The 20,842-nt window shown below is 46.3% G+C and overlaps 1 protein-coding gene across 3 annotated transcripts in view; it reads right to left on the minus strand.

Annotated features, from left to right (window-relative positions):
- Positions 1 to 578: 578 nt before the first annotated feature.
- Positions 579 to 20,842, minus strand: part of RBM47 (RNA binding motif protein 47) — an 80,977-nt gene continuing 60,713 nt past the window's right edge. For 2 of the 3 annotated variants that reach the window (XM_075148958.1, XM_075148959.1), the window contains exons 2-5: positions 9,265 to 10,424; positions 7,536 to 7,742; positions 3,840 to 4,042; positions 579 to 3,468 (exon numbers count right to left, since the gene is read on the minus strand). In XM_075148958.1, coding sequence (XP_075005059.1) covers positions 3,220 to 3,468; positions 3,840 to 4,042; positions 7,536 to 7,742; positions 9,265 to 10,424 — 1,819 coding nt within the window. In that variant the 3' untranslated portion in view covers positions 579 to 3,219. The remainder of the gene's footprint in view (positions 3,469 to 3,839; positions 4,043 to 7,535; positions 7,743 to 9,264; positions 10,425 to 20,842) is intronic. The other variant, XM_075148960.1, reaches the window with a different exon arrangement.

Here is a 20,842-nt window from a genome sequence, read left to right on the forward strand (position 1 = left end):
GCTCTTCTCCCCAGACCTGGTATTTGCAGCACATTTTCTTTGGGTGGACTTACACCAAGGAAACAGCCAGGGATTCTGGAGGGCTGCAAATACTGCCAAGAGGTGCAGCTTAGCTTTCTGGGCATTTGAAGGATGGAGCACGCTGAGATGAAAACCATGTGCCAGTCCACAGTGCTTCTGCCCCGCAGCGAGGACAGGCAACAGGTTTACAGAGTTTTTGTGCGCTGAGTGGATGGAAAACAGAGAGAGATGTGCCAGCTTCAGTTCTTCCATCCATATCCAGGCACTGACTCTAAACTGGATATGAAAAGAGATTTAGGCTGATCGGAGGCTGCTGGAAGAATGGGGAGATGCCCAGGATGCCTGCTGGGGAGGGCACTGTCCTCTGCAGGTGATGGGATGGGGGAGCCAGTGGGACAGTGCATCTCCCCTCCCCGCAGGAGTCTGCAGGCATGCTGGCTGCGGCACCCCGCTCCCCTCCTGCCCCGAACACCCTCTCCCCAGCTCAGAGGGGAGCACAGCCTTGGTGCAGTGGCTAAATCTGGCAGCAGGATGTTGCAATGAAATAACAGTCTCCATTTTTAAAGAATGCTTTATTCACTACATCCTAGAAATGTACCATAAATGGAGGAAGAACTAAATAAACTCAGAGGCTTCTGACAGTACAGAGAACAGAGATACAATAAAACACCTAAAATATCAGCTCTTTCGAGAATAAGGCACACTAGTTTTTTTTTGTTTTTTTTTTTAATATATATATAATTTTTTTTCTTTGAATAGTTTGTTCTTAACCTAAAGATGTTCACATTTCAAGTTATCAGACTTACCTCAGTAGTAGTGTACATGAAATGGTTTAGAAGCAAGTGTAAAAGGCACGGGTGGGAGGCTCAGTGTGAGCCAGCTGCCTGCATCCCCGCGTCCTTGCCTGCATCCCCGCGTCCTGCCTGCGTCCCCACGTCCTGCCTGCGTCCCTGCATCCTGCCTGTGTCCCTGGGTCCTGCCTGCTCCTGCTTGCTCCTGCCCTGGCACAGGCAGCACCCAGCGGTGGCCTGGGGCTCCTCGGGGTTTGCCCTCATTGACTCCCTTCTCTGCCTGCCACCTCTGCGAGCAGCAGGACCCTCATCCTGCCGGTGGGGAGAGGATGAGTGGGAAGGGAGCCATCACCCTTCATCCCTCCTCTGTGGGACAGCCGTGGCGTGGGGCTGGAAAAGGGCCGGCAGAGACCCAAACCACTAGACTGCCTTTTCCCGACCCCAAGGGGTGTTTGGGCAGAGCCCACGGACCCACGGCAGCATTGAGCGTTGAGCTGTGCAAGGCCTTAGCCCCGGAGGAGGCAGCGCTGGCCTCCCCGTCGGGGGCTTCGCCCAAATCACCTCCTCTTGCCCTACGAACGGGCAGGGCCTCGGGGCTAAGGTCTGGGTGCGCTTTCAGAAGCGCAGGGACAGACAATAAACGTGTCCCGGGAAGGGGCGCGGAGGGGCAGAGTCCGACCTAATGGTTAACCTCCTCACAGTGCTTTCGCTAACGGGTCGACAGGTTTAAGGAGAGCTCAGCTTGGCTGAGCAAGAGCACCTAAAAAACAACCGCTCGATTTTGAGGCAAGGAAAAAAAATGTATTAAAATGTCACTTAACTGAGCTGGACGTGGTCTGGAAGTGGTTCAGTTGTCAAAATATACTCAGTATGAAACCCCTTCGGTTGGTACTTACACCACAAAAAGTAAAGGAACATTGTTTACTCACTCCCTGCTTCGCATCTGGTGTTTCAGCTGTGTTTGCAGGGCTGATGCACTTCATACAATGGGCAAGATATTTCTTTACCGTTTTACTATATTTTACATTCACCCCAGTACTAAATAAAAGCCTTTAAACAGGCCACAAAACACTGCAATAATATATTTACTTCTTAATAAAACAAACTTTTTTATAACATCGCAATAAAAGGTTTTTGTTTTGTGGCAAACCACATACCATGTAAATTTGCAACATAAAATGACTTTAAAAATGTATATTAAGAGATATTTACAAGCTCTATGTCTTAAAATCATCGGGACTAATCGCTCCCACCCCTGATGTGCATGTACAACTCCAGTTGCGGAGAAGGGGAATTAAGTGTGGAAGGGAGGCTGGGAGGGAGGCTAGCCCCGTTTCACTAATTCCAGTATCACTACCACCCCTAGTACCTCGGAAATTTCTCACGGAACATGATGGAGCGATGGGTAAGTAACGCTGCGCATCCTCTCGGCGAGGGCACGCCTGCTCTCGCCAACAGCAGCATACATTCTTAGTCACTACAAATATACTTCAAAGAATAAAATAAAGAGCATTGAAAAAGAGCCTAGGTTTTATACTGGATGAAGATCTAAGTCAAGACACCTTGCGCGAAATATTGGCTACTCGTTTCTGCATGTGCTCCAACTACAAGTAGCTTCAATAAATAGAAAATCCAGTTATTAAGGAAAACTCAGAGCCTTTCCTTTACTGAACGCAAGCCTGCAAATCACACTGTGAAGAGGTTTGTGTGAGGAGGCTTTTTTTTTCCTCTTTCTCCCAAACAGGCAATATTAGTTACTTGTGATTTCAAATAAGAACGAGCAGATTGTATTAATGCCAGCACAAAAATGCAGAGGTCTTGCACATTTTTCAAATTGCACTTTCCAGTATAATTTTTTAAATAAGATACTTGTTGGCTTTTTTCTTTAAAAAAAAAAATCTAAAGTATGTATTCTTTAAATATTGAATATATTCTTCAAAATATATTGTTAAAACTTTCCCTAGCTGCTCAGGTGTGCTTTTTCATATATAGCTGATATATTATTAAAGGCACTACAAAATAGACATCTCTGGAGTGCAGAAGTTACTAAAAAATAACCTTCATACCACAAATATATTGAAAATATAACTGCTAAAAAAAAAAAAAAAGACCCTATGCAACCCCACTAGGATGCGTATAAATGCACGTCAGCAGTGGGCTGGATGCATCGAGGTCCTTTAGAAATGTATGAATACAGGCATGTTAAATTTTAAAAATAGCCTAAAAAAGTTAGTGAAAACTTCAAGCGTAGAAAATATTTCGAACATGTTTTTCTATGACATTCTTCACTTTCTGCATCAGTTTACCGAGCCCAAACGTTTACTCTCTCGCAGCCGGATCTTTCTTCATAAATAGTAAAGTGTTCCTTCAGTGTGTGTTTCTCCGCTGCCCTCCTCTGCCGACAGTCTCAGTACGTCTGGTAGACATCGTGGATGGGGACCTGGATGGTCGCGGCCGGGAACGCCGGCGGGATGTAGCCGGCATATCCCCCGTAGGCAGCAGCGGCGGCAGCAGCGGCGTTCTTCTGTAGCGTGGCTATCGTTGCCGTTGCTGCGGCGGGCGCCGCGAACGGCACGTAACTTGTCCCGTAAATCCCAGCGGTGGGGATCCGCTGCACGTTGGGAGCCATGGTGTACACCGGTGTGATGGGGCGGCCCTGGAATGAAAGCATCGGGTTCAGACCTCAAAAAAAGTGCTTAAATTGCTGTAATATCCTGTTTCAACCCCCTGAATTGCAAACCCCCTAGAAGGTGAGGTGGTAACGGGAGGGTAGGCAGTGCGTGCCGTGTTGAACGAGAATTATGCCATCATGGGGAGCTGTTCCCTCCCTCCCAGATTTGGGTCCCCCATGCGGGAGAGCAGCTGTCCAAAGTGCAGATGTTTAAGACAGGCCAGATGAACTGCAGGGCTGTAACATCCTCAACAGCATCTCCTGAACAGGAGCAGGGCAAGAGGGCAGGCTTTCCCCCCAACCCGCGTATACAGAAGCAGGATGTATGGGAAGCAGGACTTAGGTGCTGAACTCACCTGGAAGGGGGGAGGCGTTGAGACGGCCGGTATTACAGCTGCGGCCGCAGCGGCCGCGGCAGCTGCCGCGCTGGCCGGGTCCTGCTGGACGGCTATAGGGTTGATGATGTGCTCAACTGTGTGGATTTTGCCGTCTTCCATCATCTTGGCTGGCGGCGCGGCCTGAAACATGGAGTACTGGGCACCGATGGCAGGGATGGCCACTAGGAGAGACCAGACACATCAGGTGCGTTGGGAGAGGGTCTCCAGGACCTCATCTCAAAGAGCAAGCAGCCCTCCCTCCTGGCTGTGACGGGTGTCCCACAGTGGTTCTGTGCTGCTCTCATGAGGGCAGGTGGCCCCATGTGCGAGCGGGGGACCTGGGGAGCTTGTGCAGTCACGGGCGTCCCAGGGCCAGAGCCCTGCTGGGGACTGGGAGCTGTGTCCTGGATTTATACAACCCCTCCCAACCACCCCTGTTTTCCCGTCCCCGGCCAAGAGCGCAGCCCACGCACAGGGACGGGTGGGAGTGCATACTGTCTCGGTGGGGTCCCTGCTCCAGCTGTTGAGATCAAGGGACGTGTAGCTGCCATAGGCAAAGCTGCTCTGGGTAAGAAAAGTGTCGTTTGTACTGCAGAAGTTACAGGCAGCAACTCGTCCAGTCTATATGGCGTCCTTTGGCCAACCCTGCGAAATATCAGCTCATTTACTATTATGCATTTCCCAGGACTAACTTGGCTAAATATGTTTTATCCCATCTTTCTGCTACAGGATCAATCTGTTTAATGACACTAAAAAAGAAATTGCTCTTTAGAGAATTCTCCCTCATGCCAAAATTGGACAATGCAAAATAATTAGAGCTACGGTCTTCCAAATGAAGGGAAGGCGCTCCGGTCAGAATGACAGTGTTCAGAGATGGTGAGTTTGTACATGGTCCAAAATGGAGCTTCATAGCACTGCTTAGCGAAGAAATGTGCTTTGCTGAACATTCCCAATAATCACAATAATTGGACATAAGCCGGCAATGTGCATTTGCAGCCCAGAAATCCAGTTGTACCCTGGGCTGCATCAAAAGAAGCGTGGCCAGCAGGTCAAGGCAGGTGACTCTCCCCTTCTACTCCACTCTTGTGAGACCCCACCTGGAATGCTGCATCCAGCTCTGGGGTCCCCAGTACAAGAAGGACATGGACCTGTTAGAGGGGGTCCAGGGGAGGGCCATGAAAATGATCAGAGGGCTGGAACAGCTCTCCTATGAAGAAAGGCTGAGAGTGGGGTTGTTTAGCCTGGACAAGAGAAGGCTCTGGGGAGACCTTATTGTGGCCTTTCAATACTTACTTAAAAGGGGCTTATAAGAAAGATGGGGACAGACTTTTTACCAAGGCCTGTAATGACAGGACAAGGGGTAACAGTTTTAAACTGTTCGGATTGGATATAAGGAAGAAATTCTTTACTGTGAAGGTGGTGAGACACTGGCCCAGAGAAGTTGTGGATGCCCCATCATCATGTTCAAGGTCAGGTTGAATGGGACTTTGAGCAAGCTGACCTAATGAAAGATGTCCCTGCCCATGGCAGAGGAGTTGGACTAGTTGATCTTTAAAGATCCCTTCCAACCCAAACCATTCTATGGTTCTGTGATGCTATGATTTCCATCATTGCCTTATAGTGCACACTTCACCGTTCAGCTCTTGAGCCTTTCAGCAGTGAGGTTATTCACAAGGAAATCAGAGTGATCAATAAATGATGGTGATGTTGGCATCTATGGGAGGTGCAGCCAGTAAATCAGAAATGAAGCCAAATACACACATGGATTTCTTTAACTGGGATGAAACTTTGCAATGCGGAAATGTGCAGTTCTGCCTGTGGAGAGGACAGGTGCCGGCAAGCAGTATTCTGGTTTTGATCCTGGAGACTGCCACGAGGGATCCGATCAGATATCTTTCAGGCAGAGATGTTTCCACCACCAGTGATCTACCGCTGTTTCCTCAGGCAGAGACCTCCACCCATGAGCTTTTCCAATTCCTCTTCTACACCAAGTCCACCTGGTCAGCTCAAACCAGTTTTATCACTGATTTAAATAACCTGGATAATTTCTTACCGATGCAAAGGCAGAGGGCTCATGTGTTCCATTCTGCAGTAACTTCTGGCAGAAAAGCAGTAACAGACAGCTGGGGTATTGGGGTGACCTCTCAGAAGTTTTCTAACCATTTGCAAAGAAATGAGCTTTAAGGTTGTTCTAAATGGTAGGAAACTTTGCAGAGTCGGTACATCTCTACTCCTCTATTCTGGTAATGTGCTTTCAGAGTCATACTCTTTTAATAACAGAGGTAAGTCTCTCATGTGGTACCTCTTACTAGATCATCTGATCTGCTTGGGGAAAACAGACCAGGTTGCTCCTGTGCTCAGAGGCTCTGCTGGAACCATACAAGAGGGGAAGACCTGATAAAGAAATCTGAATCTCAACATGCTTCAAGTGTAGAAACATTTAGACGTGAGCTTCAGGCTTTTGTCTGGCAGTCAAATGAATTACAGACACCACTAATAGGCGTGCATTTCAAAGCCCGCTTTTCAAGCATCCTTTAGTTATACCTGGAATTCCTGAAGTATCTTTACAAACACGCATAGTGGTAATATTTTCTGATTGTGAGTGGGTTGTTTTCTCAGGAAGTCTGACCTTCCTTTGGAAATGGCTCTAATCTTAACAGCCTTCCTTTGTCTCTAGACCTCTTCTCATATTGTTTCATCCAGCTGTCATGAAGAACTCTTCACAGCCTTCATTAGATGCAAGCTGTAGTTTCCACTGACAGTATGGAGCATGTGTTGGGAAACCACTGCAGCTCTATTATTAAACACCACTTAGGTCCTGCAGTTACAATTTACTTGGAGAGAGGAATGGGGAGAAGACCTGAGGACTTCTGAAAGAGGGCTTGGCCCTGTCAACTGCAAGGACCTTCTTCCTCAGGCTGCTTTTCCAAATAAAAATCTTTCTGAACAGGATCTTGAGGAATTGCAGGGCTTCAGCCTTCATCCTGTTCACCTGGGAAGGGCAAGGGCTGGACACTCAGGTGGCTCCCTGCAGCCCAGCACTCATGAGAGCTCTCCTGCAGGTCGCTGCGTGGCTGCGAGCCGGATCCCGAGGGCTCCCTGCGTCACTCTTTCCCCATGCTGCTGATGGTGACGGAGGAGCTCACCTCAGCCAGGGACTTCCCTGCAATGGGAAAGCCCCAGGTCCTTTTCCCGGCCTCAAAGCACCGGAGAAATATGAACTGAGCAGGGGAAAGCTCTGACCTGGCTGGAAATCTGGGGTGCGAATTGCCCAAGGTGAAATTAGCAGTGAAGAACTTAAAAGAGAGATAGATTGCTCTTAGTCACCATGCTCTAGCGTACATGAGTAGATGGAGAGGAAAGTCTGCTTCCTCCTGCGGAGGTGCAAAAGGGGACAGGAGTGGTGGGACAAAAGGGGACAGCTTCAGCCCTTTTTCTTTGGTCTGAAGAGCTCCTAGAGATTCGTGTCCCCTGCCCTGCTGCATGCCTGTTGTTTGCAGAAAGCCCGGCCAGGACCAGGAGGCATCTGGCACAGGGGAGCGCTGAGCCCTAGCCCTGGGGCTGTCTCCGCTGCCGCAGCCGTGGGCTGGAGGGGTGCCCGCACGCCTGGCACGGGGCTCAGAGGGTAGGCTCGCCCGCCACCTCTGCTTTCCTCCCTTCATTGCAGATACTAACCTGCACCGGGCTTAATGGCCACCGGATTGACTGCAGGTAACTCCAAGTTGGGTACCAGCTCGTATCCTTTCTCCTGCTGTTTTCCTTTGCCTTCGTGGTACCTGCTGTAGATGCCACGGCCGGCGGAGTATCCCCCCAGGTAGGAGCCCCTGGGGCCCGGGGCTCTGTTGCCAGCTGCACCTCGCCCTCTGCCTCGTATGCTGCCTGCTTATGATAACAACATAGAAGAGGATGGTGAATAACGGAGAGCGACAGCTCTGTGGGGAGCACGAACGGCCCCAGGCTGAGAGCGGGAGGCACGTGCTTAGAAACGAGGCTGCTGAAGTTCGTCTGATCTGGGTCTTAGTGACTTCGCTTACGACAACAGAAGAGTTTGGCCTTAGAAGCACCCATTAACACTACGCAAGCTTTGCTCTTGGTGTTTCTGACCACACATTAATGGCTTATTTGTACTGATGCAACTCTCGTGGCCAGTGTTATGGGTATAATGCACTCAGCAGAGAGAGGGGGGCTCCTCCAGGGGTGATTTCTATGCAGTAGGAACAGCTTCTGCTCTCAGCTGTCCTCCGGAGGAGACCCAGCCTCTCAGCTGCCGCAATGGGTCCCTGCAGAGATGGCCCGAAGTTGTACCTGGCCTTTCACCAACTCTGTCCCACCCTTGCACATATTTTTACTAGTGTTGTTTGTTTTCTCTGCTATTGTATTAGTAATGTGAATATACCCCGTCTCCAAAAATATTGCCTTTATTTATCTTAGCGACTCCACGCATGTTATGACAGTACTTTGGACACTGCGGTATTAATGCACTCTGTGATGGCCTAATTGAATATTTAGACTGTCAGTTAACTCCTTTGTAGTTCATTGCAAGTACAAATCTGGAAATTGAGAACAAGCTGAAATTCTTGATCAACTGGGGTTAAAAATATTTCTCGATTTACGTGGGTGCTTTAAGAATATATTCATGCTAAACTGCCTGTTATATGGAAATACACATTAAATTTCAGGAAACTATAATTCCTGTAAGTATAGAATAATTGTAATTATAACACCAGTTATAACTGCTAGGGTTTTTTATGAATAACTAATTTTTGGTTAATTTTTCATGACTAACTGATAACAAATTAAAGTATACATAATAAAAGAATTATTTTGCACTCACATGATTCCTTCTGCTTGTAGTTCTCAAATGACTTTATAAAGAACACAGCACTACTGTCATTTTAATGCAGAGGGCAAATGACACCCGGAGAGTTCCCAGCTGAGGCTTTCCCTGAGATCCCTCCCTTTGGGTGATCAGGTCAGTGCACCCACACCTCCAGGAGAAGGCAAAGGAAGCACTCTGTCACAATCTCTAATACTTAGGATCCAGCTCTTTGGAAGGAGGCATCAGAAGCTGGAGTCCTTGGACTTGCTCAGACTTAGTACGGCACTCATAAAAACCGGATCCCTCTCTTCCCCATGCCGTGCTCGGTCCTTTAGCTCATTCTTAACCATAGTTTTGATGCCTCCCTCATACTAGCCTGTACATTAGCAATTATTTATAGATAAATACACTCTGCATAGTTATAAATTAAAATGAGACTGAACAGAAATATGGCAAAAACACCTATAAAAGAGCGTTTAAGAGAAAAGTGTGAAGCACGAGCTGTCCTTTGGCTCAGGCAGACCCTGGATTGCACCAGCCTGAGACCAAACCTGCCCATCATGTCCCCTAATTGTGCTTACTAACCTTTCACAAAGTAATCTCTGTTGGGCCCGATCAAGGCATTGTACGGATATCCATAATACGCTAGTGTGTACGGATCACAAGAGTAAACATAATTAGGTTGCTGAGTTACTTCGGGCGTTGCTGCGGCCCCTCCTTTTGCTGCTTTCTGGTAGCGAGTGTATTGCTCCTTGTCTACTGGCTTGGCCAAGGTAACCTCCAGGCACGAGCCTTCCAGTTCGACACCATTAAGGTTGTTCATGGCGTGAATGGCATCTTCCCTGGTTGTAAAGTGCACAAAGGCGTAATCACGTATTTTTTTCACCCGCTCTACACAGCCAGGGTTAAACTGCCCAAAGACCTTTTTAATGGTGTCCTCTGTGGTCTCAATCATTAAATTCCTCACATAGAGGATTTTAACAGTCTCCATGACGTCTTCATCCACATCTATCTCTGGTTCTGCCCAGTCAACAGCAATTTGGTGTCCCCACAGCTGGATCCTTCCCGGCATGAGTTTCCTCCTGGCCATTGCTGCTGCTCGATGGCTCTCATACTCCACGAAGGCGAAGCCTCTGTTCTTCATCTTGTCTGCGGCGCTGGCATACACGATGACATCCAGCACGCCTTCCGTCACCTTCGCGATCTCTTCCAGGATCTCCTCTCTCTTCTTCATCTTGGGAATGCCTCCAATGAAAAGCCGGCAGTTATCCACGCTGCAGCACACACCCAGCAGCCTGCCAGGGCGGATTTCGTAGTTGTTCAGCTCCCTGACGGCACGCTTTGCCTCGTGCTTCTGCGTGTACATCACAAAGGCGTAGCCGCGGTTCTTCCCATCAAAGTCCATCATCAGGCGCATTTCATAGATGCGGCCGACGGACTCAAACACAGGGACAAGCTCATCTTCGTAGACGTCGCGGGGGATTTTGCCCACAAAGACTTCGCAGCCGCGAGGAGGGTGCAGGCCCTCCCAGCCAGGAGGAGGGCCACCATACTTGCGTTGCCCGTTCTCCTGGATCATGCTATATCCAGTGCGCTCCATGAGGGCCAGCAGAGCTGCCTCATTGGGTGCACCGGCAACACCTTCAGGGACTTTCGTGGTAGCCACGTTGGAGGAATCGTTGCTCATCCTTGCAGTGGAGTCCTCAGCAGTCATGGTGTCAAACTCATTCACAGCCTGATAAAACCTGGGCAAAGGAAGGAGGAGGACACTTGTTAGAAGCTATTAGCTACCACCAGAATCCCACCCCTCTCTTTTGTCTTCCTGCAGTTGTTCTGCGAGTTCATTTTTCAAACTGGGACTAAGGCTGCAGAAAAGCAGATGAACGAGCCACACCAGCCTGAACATTGATACTGCAGGGGGAGCACATCCTGGATGTAGGCACAGCCCCTCTTTGAGGGGGGTGTGAGGATCACCTGCCCGTACCACCCCAGCACGGAGAGCTGCTGCCACAGGAGGCTGAAGTCGCATGAAGGGACGCCACCAAGCACCTCAAAACCTCGAGACCCTAAGGAGGCTTGTCTCCTCTTTGAATGGGTAGGAAGGAGCTGGCTGGGATTGGGAAAAGGAAGACACTGCTATGGAGCCAGTGGTTCCCACCTCCAGAGCCCTCTCCTCCCTCTCAGTCATTACTTACTTAATCCATCTACTCCTGAACAACGCAAGTGCCAGCTGCCATACTTCACAGTGAAAGACAGTGAATGAATGAGAAGCGCCAGGCATGGTTCCCATTTGGTAACAACACCTTGCTCCTCTAGGCCTTCACAATAACAGATGAGTAGGAGATAATAAATACGCTTTAGCATTGGGGGACCAATTCTTGTTCTCCCATGCAAAGAGTGACCTGGCAAGCTTCTGAGTTGCCTGCTGCTTGCGGTACGGTGTCTGACATGTTTGTCTCTTCTGTTATTACAAAAGGACTTCAAAAAAGCTGAGGGGAATCCCTGCCTTATGGCAGGCAACTTGCTTTAAAGCAATTGGCCAGCACGGCCCTGCAAGCCAACAAGGGGAAGGTAAATCTCTGAAACGTCATTCTGCATTTGAACACAGGCAGAGGGTTCGAAATGCAGGCGTACAGGAGGAGATGACCATGCTAATGACTACAACTGCAAGAGGGTGGGCTTCCTCTCTGAGCACAATTAAATAAGACGCTGAGACTCTGAGTAGTTTATTCATTGACTTTTAAAACTGCAAAGGACCATTAGACTGTTTAATATGAGTGATTGTATATGATATGGACCATTACATTTTATTGTTATTGGTACATTGATTCCTATAACATTTATCTGAGTAAATCGTACCTTCCAGAAGATTTTAAGGTATCAAAGAGCTGTAGACCCTACGACTTCCCTTTATGTCTTGTTCGCTAATCGCTCCCTCAGACAAGTAAGCGTGCTGTATTTCTCATGAGAATTTGTCTGGCTTTTGCTTCCAGCTAGGATTACTTGTTAAACCTTTTTCTGATAGATTAAAGAGTCTTTCCAGACCTCTGCTTTTGCCTTATGATGAGATTTAAGTTGTGTAATCAAGCCACAACTCTGTCTTTTTAATAAAACTTGCAGGCTGAACTCCTGAATTCCTTCACAATCAGTTATTTTTTCACCTAAAATTCTTTTTGTTGCTCTTTCGACAGTTCTCTAGAGCTTTTCTTTCAGTTCTCTTTCAGCTTTTTTCAGCCTTGTATATACAGGGATGAAGATCATCCCTCTTTCTTCTCCCCACATTTCTGTATCTCCAAAGCCTGTTTCTCCACACCTTCTCACTAGCAAACCACGTGGAGTTTTTTTGTCAATTCTAACCCCAAATCCTTTCCAGAAGCACCACTTGCTGGGGTTATGTCCCATGCAGCAGTCATGCCTTGTGTTTGTTACTCCTAAATGCCACAACCTTGTGTTCAGCCCTATCCCAACTGCCTTTTGAGTAGATCCCACCTACTGAGTGCTACACCATTGCCTCCTCCTCATTGTTCTTTACAGCTCCATCAGCCTTTGCATCATCCACCGATTTATGTGCCGTGATTTGCATTCATGACCAGTTTGTTGATGGAACTGTCAAAAAACACTGGCCCCTGTAGGCAACTCTGCAAACCACCATAAGAAACATTCCCAATCTGGGCTTGACAGGCTTATTTTCCAAAAAAAGGACAAAGCTTCAGCCAGATTTATTTATTCTGTGTAGTTGTGTTATTGAGCGGACACAGGTTTCTCTCTGTCCCACAAGGACTCTGATATGTACCCTTTGTTAGAACGATTTGGCCATTTTCAGTGCATTGGTTACCATGCAGGCAGGTCTTTCACTAGACAGTAGGCCCAATCCTCAGAAATACAGGTGCAAAATTTAGGCACCTAAGTCTGATTTGTATGGTCCACAAAATCCGTTTAAATCCTAGTAACTTTAGCACCTCAGATTTTTTTCAGTAAAGCTCCTGAGCTGCCCAGAATTGTGCTAGTCTGTATCCAGAGATGCCTCTGCACCAGCCAGGGCAAACACCACTGTGCCTGGTGCGTTTGGGTTTGGGAAACCAGACCTCAGAACCTCAGTCTGTGGTAGGGCCTGATCCTGCAGGTGTGTTTCGGCCATGGGTGTTACACGCTGAAGCTTCTGAGCCATTTTCGTTTCAAAATATGGAAAGCAGAGGGGGAGGCAGAGAAGATGGAGGGCAGTAATAGTGATGCTGATGCCTAGGCAATACTTCAGAAAACATAATTTCTTTGAAGCCAGGTCTTTCATGGAAGTACATCAGTTTTGATAGCTTCTTGCTTTAAAATGTTGTTGATAAACATGTTTCTCTCAGATTCAAATGTTCCCCCTTTTTAATGTGTCACAGGCAGACATTTTCATTTTACTCCTGGGAATTATTTGACATCATAATTAAAAAAATTAAGGCAGAGAAAAACATTTTCATTTTTGACTTGACAATTTGCTCCTAAAAATGTGACTTCACCTTTCCCTGAATGAAAGCAAAGCTTGTTAAACAAACACTTTACTGGGGAATAATCATTACCTCTACATGGGCCACCTGTTGGCAAGTGAATTACTTATCGCCCCAGGTTCAGGTAAGTTTAGAAATGAGTCATTACCAGCAGTTTTAGGTCAATTTACAAAACAAAAGTCTCTGTATTCTGTTATCTGCAGGGCTCAGTCACTGGGGCTATAGTCTAGAAAGCTACAGACGGGCACCGGGACTGTGGAGAGAGGAGAGTTGGAGCAAAGCCTCCCCTGCCCAGCAGAAACCAGCTGGTAATTCGGTGGCCGTCCAGGAACTGGCATGTTCTCCAGCACTTTGCATTGCACCAGCAGGACGATTTCTAGTATTGAAAGATGTACTTGAACCTGCTGCTAAGTGCTGGCGGCCTCCTTTGCTGCAAATGCTACCATACATCGTTTGTTATAGCGAATAATTAAAAATTCTTTGTGAACCTAAAATGCATTTTATCCCGATGTGATTTATTGGGATTCAAGATTCACAATGAAATGTGTTTAATTTTTTCTGTGAGGCTGGGTTTCATAAGTATATACTACCTTAGACAATTATAGAGCCCATGTAGTCCTACTTGATGCAGCTAAATACACACTTAACAACATTCATTGCCACATGACACAATCAACATCTTCACCAAGTTCAGATATCATCTACCTTGATGAGAAAAAAAACGCAGGCGTGTCTGGTCTGAGAGCTGTCTCCTCCTGTTTTTACTGCCTTACAAAATGGGCTGCCACCACAACCTAACCTATTCATGTCAAAAAGCAATCACTATCAAGAAAATTGTTTTCAAAATTACCTATTTCCAAAGTGTTCAAGCCTACTGGTGCATTTTTTTTAGCCCACAGTAAACCGGTCGTGAAAACTTGCTACCATGTGTTGTAGGTGTCCACAGGGCATGAGCTAATACTGTGGGTTTAGTGGGCTTAATAAAACCAGACTGATTTCAGTACATCCACTAAGTGTGATTAATGCTAGAAGAGGCAAAAGTTTAAGCTACATTAAAATGTAGTGTCTTGTGAAATATAAGTGCTTGATTTCTAGTCTCTGAGGAGGAATGTGCACCTGATCTCGATGACAAAGATTCATAAAAGAGAGACAGAGAAAAATATGAATTCCTAATGAGAAAGGTTGCGTTTGGGAGACAACTAATTTTTAAATGACTAATTATCAGGACTGAAACAAGACTGGCTTCTTTTCTTGTCAGAAAAAGGTAAAGCCTGCTTGATTTTTCAGCGCCACGTGAGATGGATGCTAACTGCTGCCAGCCCACCAGGAGCCGGGCTTGCGAGCCCTTCGGCTCAGTGTCTCTGCTCCAAGGACTCTCCCTTGCGCAGGTGAACTCTCAGACGTACACGTTTCACTGAAACCATTCAAATTTCACTTCCCCTTGCTTACGAAACTCCTTCCCTGCTGCCAGTTGGGCGGTGTAAATAGTTCTTGCCCTAAACATTAATTACCTTCTTTTTAACCTATCTTTTTTTGCATCGCAGCTCAGAATATTAAATGGGAAACTTACTGTGTTGGCAGTGACTGACCTAAAGCATACTGTGAGCAGGCCGATTAACCGAGGCAGTCTTTTATTAAACAGAAATACCACACCTTGATTAACAACAATGTGGAGCCAAATGCTGATGACCCTTGTGCCAGGGCAAAGGCAGCTCGGGGCCCCAGCGAGAAGGCAATGCCCGCGGTCCATATAGCATCTTACCCCTGGGCTTGTCCGGCACTGGGCAGTGCCCTGTGAAGTTACGCAGCCACCTGCTCCTCTGTTGATCCCGGTGTGGTAAAACAGGCTCTTACAAACGCAGGGACACAGCCGGTGTCCTTGTGGCAACCAACCGTGTGTCCACTCCACTCACGCGCTTCTATAAAATGGGTTTGTTTAAGTTTGCGCTTAATTCATCCCTCCAGTTTTGTGTTACATAGACTTAGTGGCATCATGTGTCCTTCTGCGGGTGACGCAGCCGCTGGCAGTCACATAGCACTGGCATGGGTGCCGGCAGCAGGAGAGCCCAGGGAGACCTGCCGGCTGCGTGATAACCAGAGGGAGGAGGGGAGGGGGACACCCGCGCCCCAGCTGCAGACCCTAGACCGTAGAAACTGCCGCTGAGCTGACACGGCGTGCCCTCGCGGCCGCCGCACGGCCGCCTGCGTGCTTCAAGAAACCACCACAGCTTTGCATTTTAAGCCACAGCTGCTGCAGAGGGAAGGTCGTTTGCTGAAGTTTTAACTAAATACGCCCTGTTGACAGAGGGAAATAACAGCTACTGGTTTAAATGTGACCTTCCTAGTTTTTTAGTTGAAATAATAAGGGCAAATGGTAATCCTGCTGCTGACGTTGAGCAGCAGCTCTGGAAGCACGGCTGCCGTTAAAGCTCTTTATTTTTAAAAGCCGACCCTTCTCTCATGGCAACTTTAGATACATAAAATGTATCTAAGAACAACAACAACAGCTTCCTAATAACAACTGCGTAACTTTATCACAAACACCAGATATCCACAGAAGTGCTCTTGCCGAAAACCCAGTTTGCCTGTCTACAGATTCATCGGCTGAACAGAAAAACACAGGGGCCACGTCAATTCGAAATAAGGTAGCGGCTCGAGCATTGCTTCAAGTGTAATGTGCAAGTTGCCTCCCCTTTTAAAGATAACTATGGTATCATTATACATCAGTTTGCTTTTTCTTCAGCAAGACTGTCACTCCTTTCTTATGATTTATTTGCATAAATGAGCTGAACAAAGCCGGTGTCTTTGGGGCTGTTTACCGAAGCTGAGGCATGGCGTGCCCGACCGCAGGCCCAGCCGAGCAGTCCTGCAGCCGCAGCCACGGCGGGGAGCTGGTGTGGAAGGTCCTCCTTCCCAAACTAATGGCAGAACAGAAAGTCCCACCTGTTTTATGAACATGCCTAACGTAGCCACCAGCCCTGCACCGGCTCGCTGCCATCCCATGTGCTTCCCGGCAGAAGGCTTTGCCTTCTGTTTGCAGTCAGCTCAGGGGGCATCCTGCTGGAAGCGGCGTCCTTGGCCCCCCTCCATGCACAGTGCAGACAGAGGCCAGGCAGGCAGCAGGTGCGGTGAAAAAAGGGTCCGATCTTTGGTGAAAAATCCATGTAAAGATTTCACCTGACTCCAAATTAATTTATATTTCAAGTGTCAAAGGCTAGTCCTTGGTGTGGTTTTCAACAGGAGTCGGACCACAGCTTGGATCCCTACCTGCTGTTGCTAATGAAATGTAAATGTCTGAAGTTGAATCTTGTGGTGGGTCAGTGCAAGAGAGAGTGCAGCATTTCAGCATGGCTTTTTGGCTTAGGGACCTTTTCTGAAAGTCTTTCATACAGGAAAGGGAAGGTTACCAGGGATGAATGATGTCTTCAGACTTTTAACAAAAAAAACAACACTTGAGGCCAACAGACCATGAGAATGTCTGCAGTGTGTCAGACACATTGCTTTACCTGCAGCTGAACTGGGTGAAGAAGTTGCCCCAGGCTAGGTTAAACGCTTTGAAATGGTGGATTTTCTTAATCTGGATCGTTTTGGCAAAACTCTGTGCAGAAAGTGGTGAACCGCGTCAGCAGACCTGAAGGGGCAGGAACATGGGCTGGCAAGAGACTTGATGAGTGGCTTGTGATGAGCAGCTTGGGAAGGTAATCTCATAGATCAGATCAGCACTAGCTGTTGACAACGACATGTCTGTCTGCTGTGCAAGTTATCCTGCTGCCAGCACCGCTAAAGCACTGCATATCCTCATCATCATGCACGTGCCGGAATTAAGGCAATCAAACTTGTCCATCTCCAGCTAGGGTCACCTGGGAGGAACCTTTTGGCTCAGGTGCTGCATGGGACCCAAGGAGATGCACATGCAGCAGCATTTGCTGCACCACATTGTTTCCCATGTATGTTCAGGCATGAACATGTACAGCAGTGGCTCTCTGCCCACTAGACGTACTATACTTCAATGTAGAGAGAAACAGTGTAAAGTACCTAAGGGGTAGGATAAGACTGGCCTACTAAATCCCCAGGCTAGCTGCTGAAATTCCCACTTCTGCTAATGGTGACATCCTAACCTGGGGCCTATCGTCAGGGTTCTGGCCACTAATTTCAGTGGAAGAGTTCATATTTCAAGCTTAAACTTCGATTTTAGCCTGGTCAGTTAGTCATGTTCCCCTTGTATGTGGCAAGTTAATGTTCTGGGCCTGAAAAGCGGTTTTCAGGGTGGAGCTAATGCAGAGGGGGTCTGTGCATGATTCTCAGTTGCTTAAATTCATTCTAAGCGGCCTAAGCACATTGAAATGGTTGGTTCCACTTAAAACACACCAAAACCTGTTGGTTTTGTCTTTTGATTGTGTTCTCTTCAAAGAAGGAACATCATAAAGAAACAGAAAATTAAGGGTGATATTTCCAACAGTACTCAGCAGCTAGCACTACTCCCCCTGACATCAGTTATAAGACTCATGGCTTCTATAGGGATATATTTAAGACAATGATGAGCACTACTGAAAATCCTGTCTTAAAAGTCTTGCAGGGACTGATTATGTCCTCCAGGCACCAACCAAAAGCAATGTATTTGGCTTAAAAAACTGTAACAAAATTACACCTGAAAAAAAAAACACCTGAAATTATTCTGTAAATTAACATCCTGGAATTTCCCAGATTAAAACTGGAACGCTAATCAGATAATTGACCAGCGAATTTGTACAGTCAATAATTGGCTACAACTTCAGACTAGGATTTGAAGGTTAAACTGCTTATTTTCATCACTAAGAACAATAACAATCACAGGTCTAATTCTTTTAACCATATTATACCAGTTACCTTAGCCATATTAATCTTACCTCGCAGCAATTTTATATACAATTTAAAAAATGGAGCTGAAACTATGATTCCTCTGCAAAATGAAGTCACGTTGTTTTGTGCAAACTTCCTGCCTATTCTGTTATCCACCTTCTCTGCATCCTTCTAAGACATATTTAATTTGGAGTGTGATCCTGCAAAGGCTGTCAAAGGTTCCGCTTGCGTTACCCATGAGCACTATCAGTGCCCAGCAGTGAACATTCCCAGGATGGAGGAGGTCCCTCAATGACCTGACCTCCTGGCCTAGAAACTGCAAAATATCAATGACATCAATGAGCTATCAATGATGATATCTCAAATAATAAAGTGAGAAAACTTTCATGAGCCTGGCACTTTACTTGCCACGGCTTTTTGATGATCACAAGTGAAAATTCGGTTCATGCATATACGGTTTTCCCATGGCGAGAATGAAGCAATGCTGATGAAAAAGTTATTGAGGTGCCAAAGCACCACCAACACCTAGAGCATCCTACCAACATGATTGTTACTTTCCCTGCTTCTGCAATGTGAATTCTGTCCAAGCAGCGTGTGTTTCTTGCGTGTTTTTACGCTACTGCAGTGCCAAACCAGCCTTCTCAGTTTAAACCACTTCTGAAGGAAGTTTGGGTAAGCGAAACCCAGTCTCCTCCCTTATTTTATAATGCACTTTGCTGCAAGTCATTCAGAACTTTGTCCCAACAAGTTGTGTAACCCGTGCGTTGTACCGTTTGCCCCAGCTCCATCTTTTACCTAGTCCAACTCAAAATAATCCTATATCTTTCAGCTATTTCAATAGAACCGGTCGCTGGCTGAGGCTGAAGTTACTATCCTGCAAGATATTGAAGCCACATGTTGAGGAAAACTGAGAAGATGAGAGATGGGTTGTGTAATCGTTCTTACCAGCTTTCCAAATCAGGAAGAAACACAACCCTTCCCTTCTCCCCAAATTCCCATATTTCAATCTAGTCAACAAAGTCTATTATTGCCATGGTCAGACAGGAAAATGTGTGACACATAAATAAAGTACAGTGTAGTCACTCGGTATGTAACAAGTATTTCCTATTCTGGATGAGCTGTACTTGATGGGAAACTTTTTGCAGCGTTTGTTTACCATGAATGCAATTAAACAGTGTTCTCTGCAGAGATGCTGGTACAGATAAGTGTGTCCTCCTCGTTAACTGTCTGCTTTAAAAAGCATTCTTTCTAGGAAAGGAAGAAGTGTTTCATTCAGTGTGGACTAGGAGCTCGCAAGCTTTTGCCGTAAGAAAGACAGGAAAAGTGATCTTCTGCAACTGAAAAACAAAACCACAACTAGACTCATGTGTTAATTATTACACAGGAAAGATAAGACATCCATCTACTTCACTTCTTCCCTCTTCAAAGAAAAATCTTATGTATGAACATGGTGATTTAATTCGATGATTGAAAATGTCTGTGAAAGGCTTTGCTGAACTCTGTAGAGTAGGGATATGTGTGCACGTGCTTGTGATTTTTCTTTGTTATTATAATGCAGAACACTCTATCTATCCGTCTGTCTGTCTACGTAAACATTACAGTAACATGTTCCACTCTACAGTGCAACCAAGAGTATCCAAAAAAGTTCATAAACTACAGGTGCATGTTCAGCCTTTCTGATCTAACTTTTTCAACCAACTCTTCTGGAGATCCCAGAGCGAAACATAACACATCCAGCCTGTTCATACAAAGTCTACTCGCTTAGTCAATTTTATGACAATAAAAATAGCTTCAGACTTTTCAGTTCACCCTAATCTTATGCACTATTTTTATTGCAACATTCTCACTTTTGTGTTCAGCACGTGAACCCTGCAACAATGGGGGCCCAACCTGCAACCCTGCTTTCAGCAGGAGGCAGGGATTTCAGGGAAAGCTGAAAGTGGCCCAACGTGTTCCCTCCCCCTCAGGTCACAGAAATGAAAATCAGCATAAAGCAAACCGCAGTTGGGATGTGAATGTTCACTGCTGAAAGTACATTAAACTCAAAGCGTTTGGCTCAGTCAGTGGCTGGGTGGTTTTTTTTTTCCTTTGTGCACTGACATTTGACCCTTTTTATAATATGCACCTTGCACCACTGAAACCCAGTTAGTTATTTATTAAACTCAGGTACCAATGGCTGACTTGTACATATCACGCTTTTAACTGCCTGGCGTTGCCCGTGCGCGGAGGAGAGGGGGATGAAAGGCAATCGTCTTTGCTGTGAAATTCTGTCATATCGGCAGAAAGGAGCTGCAAAGTGCAGCAATTCGCATCTGACCTCTGATCTAAGAAGTTTGTACAAACCTTTGAACCTTGGATTGAAATTGAGAAACAAGGTTTACAAGTACAAGGAAGAGATTTCCAGCACTTGTTACCTGTGCCCAGGGTTAATATTATAAATTAAAAAAAATGTTTAACCAAGGTAGGGACTCTCTCAGGAGGCACCATTCCTGTTCTGGGTTAATTCAAGACAATTTTAGTCTACTGAAATTACAACTCGGTTGGAAATACCTAGGGTTTGAAATGAAATTTCTGCGCGCTTCAGAAAAGGAGTGAGATTTGAGACAGATGTCATCTGAAATTCACCTTTTGCTGACCTTAACTGGGATTTTTTTTTTTAATTAAAAGCTGAAGAAACAAGAAAAGCAACATTTGATTCAATTTAATTTCTTCAGCAAAGAATGGAGCTGAAATGCAGAATTGAATAGAAATTATTAAAAAGAGTAGCAAAGTGGCTCCTCCTTTGTTAACTTCATTTATTTTTATTCAACACATTATCTAATCTCAGTTATACA

This window comes from Calonectris borealis, chromosome 4, assembly GCF_964195595.1.
Source record: "Calonectris borealis chromosome 4, bCalBor7.hap1.2, whole genome shotgun sequence".
Classification (NCBI taxonomy): domain Eukaryota; kingdom Metazoa; phylum Chordata; class Aves; order Procellariiformes; family Procellariidae; genus Calonectris; species Calonectris borealis.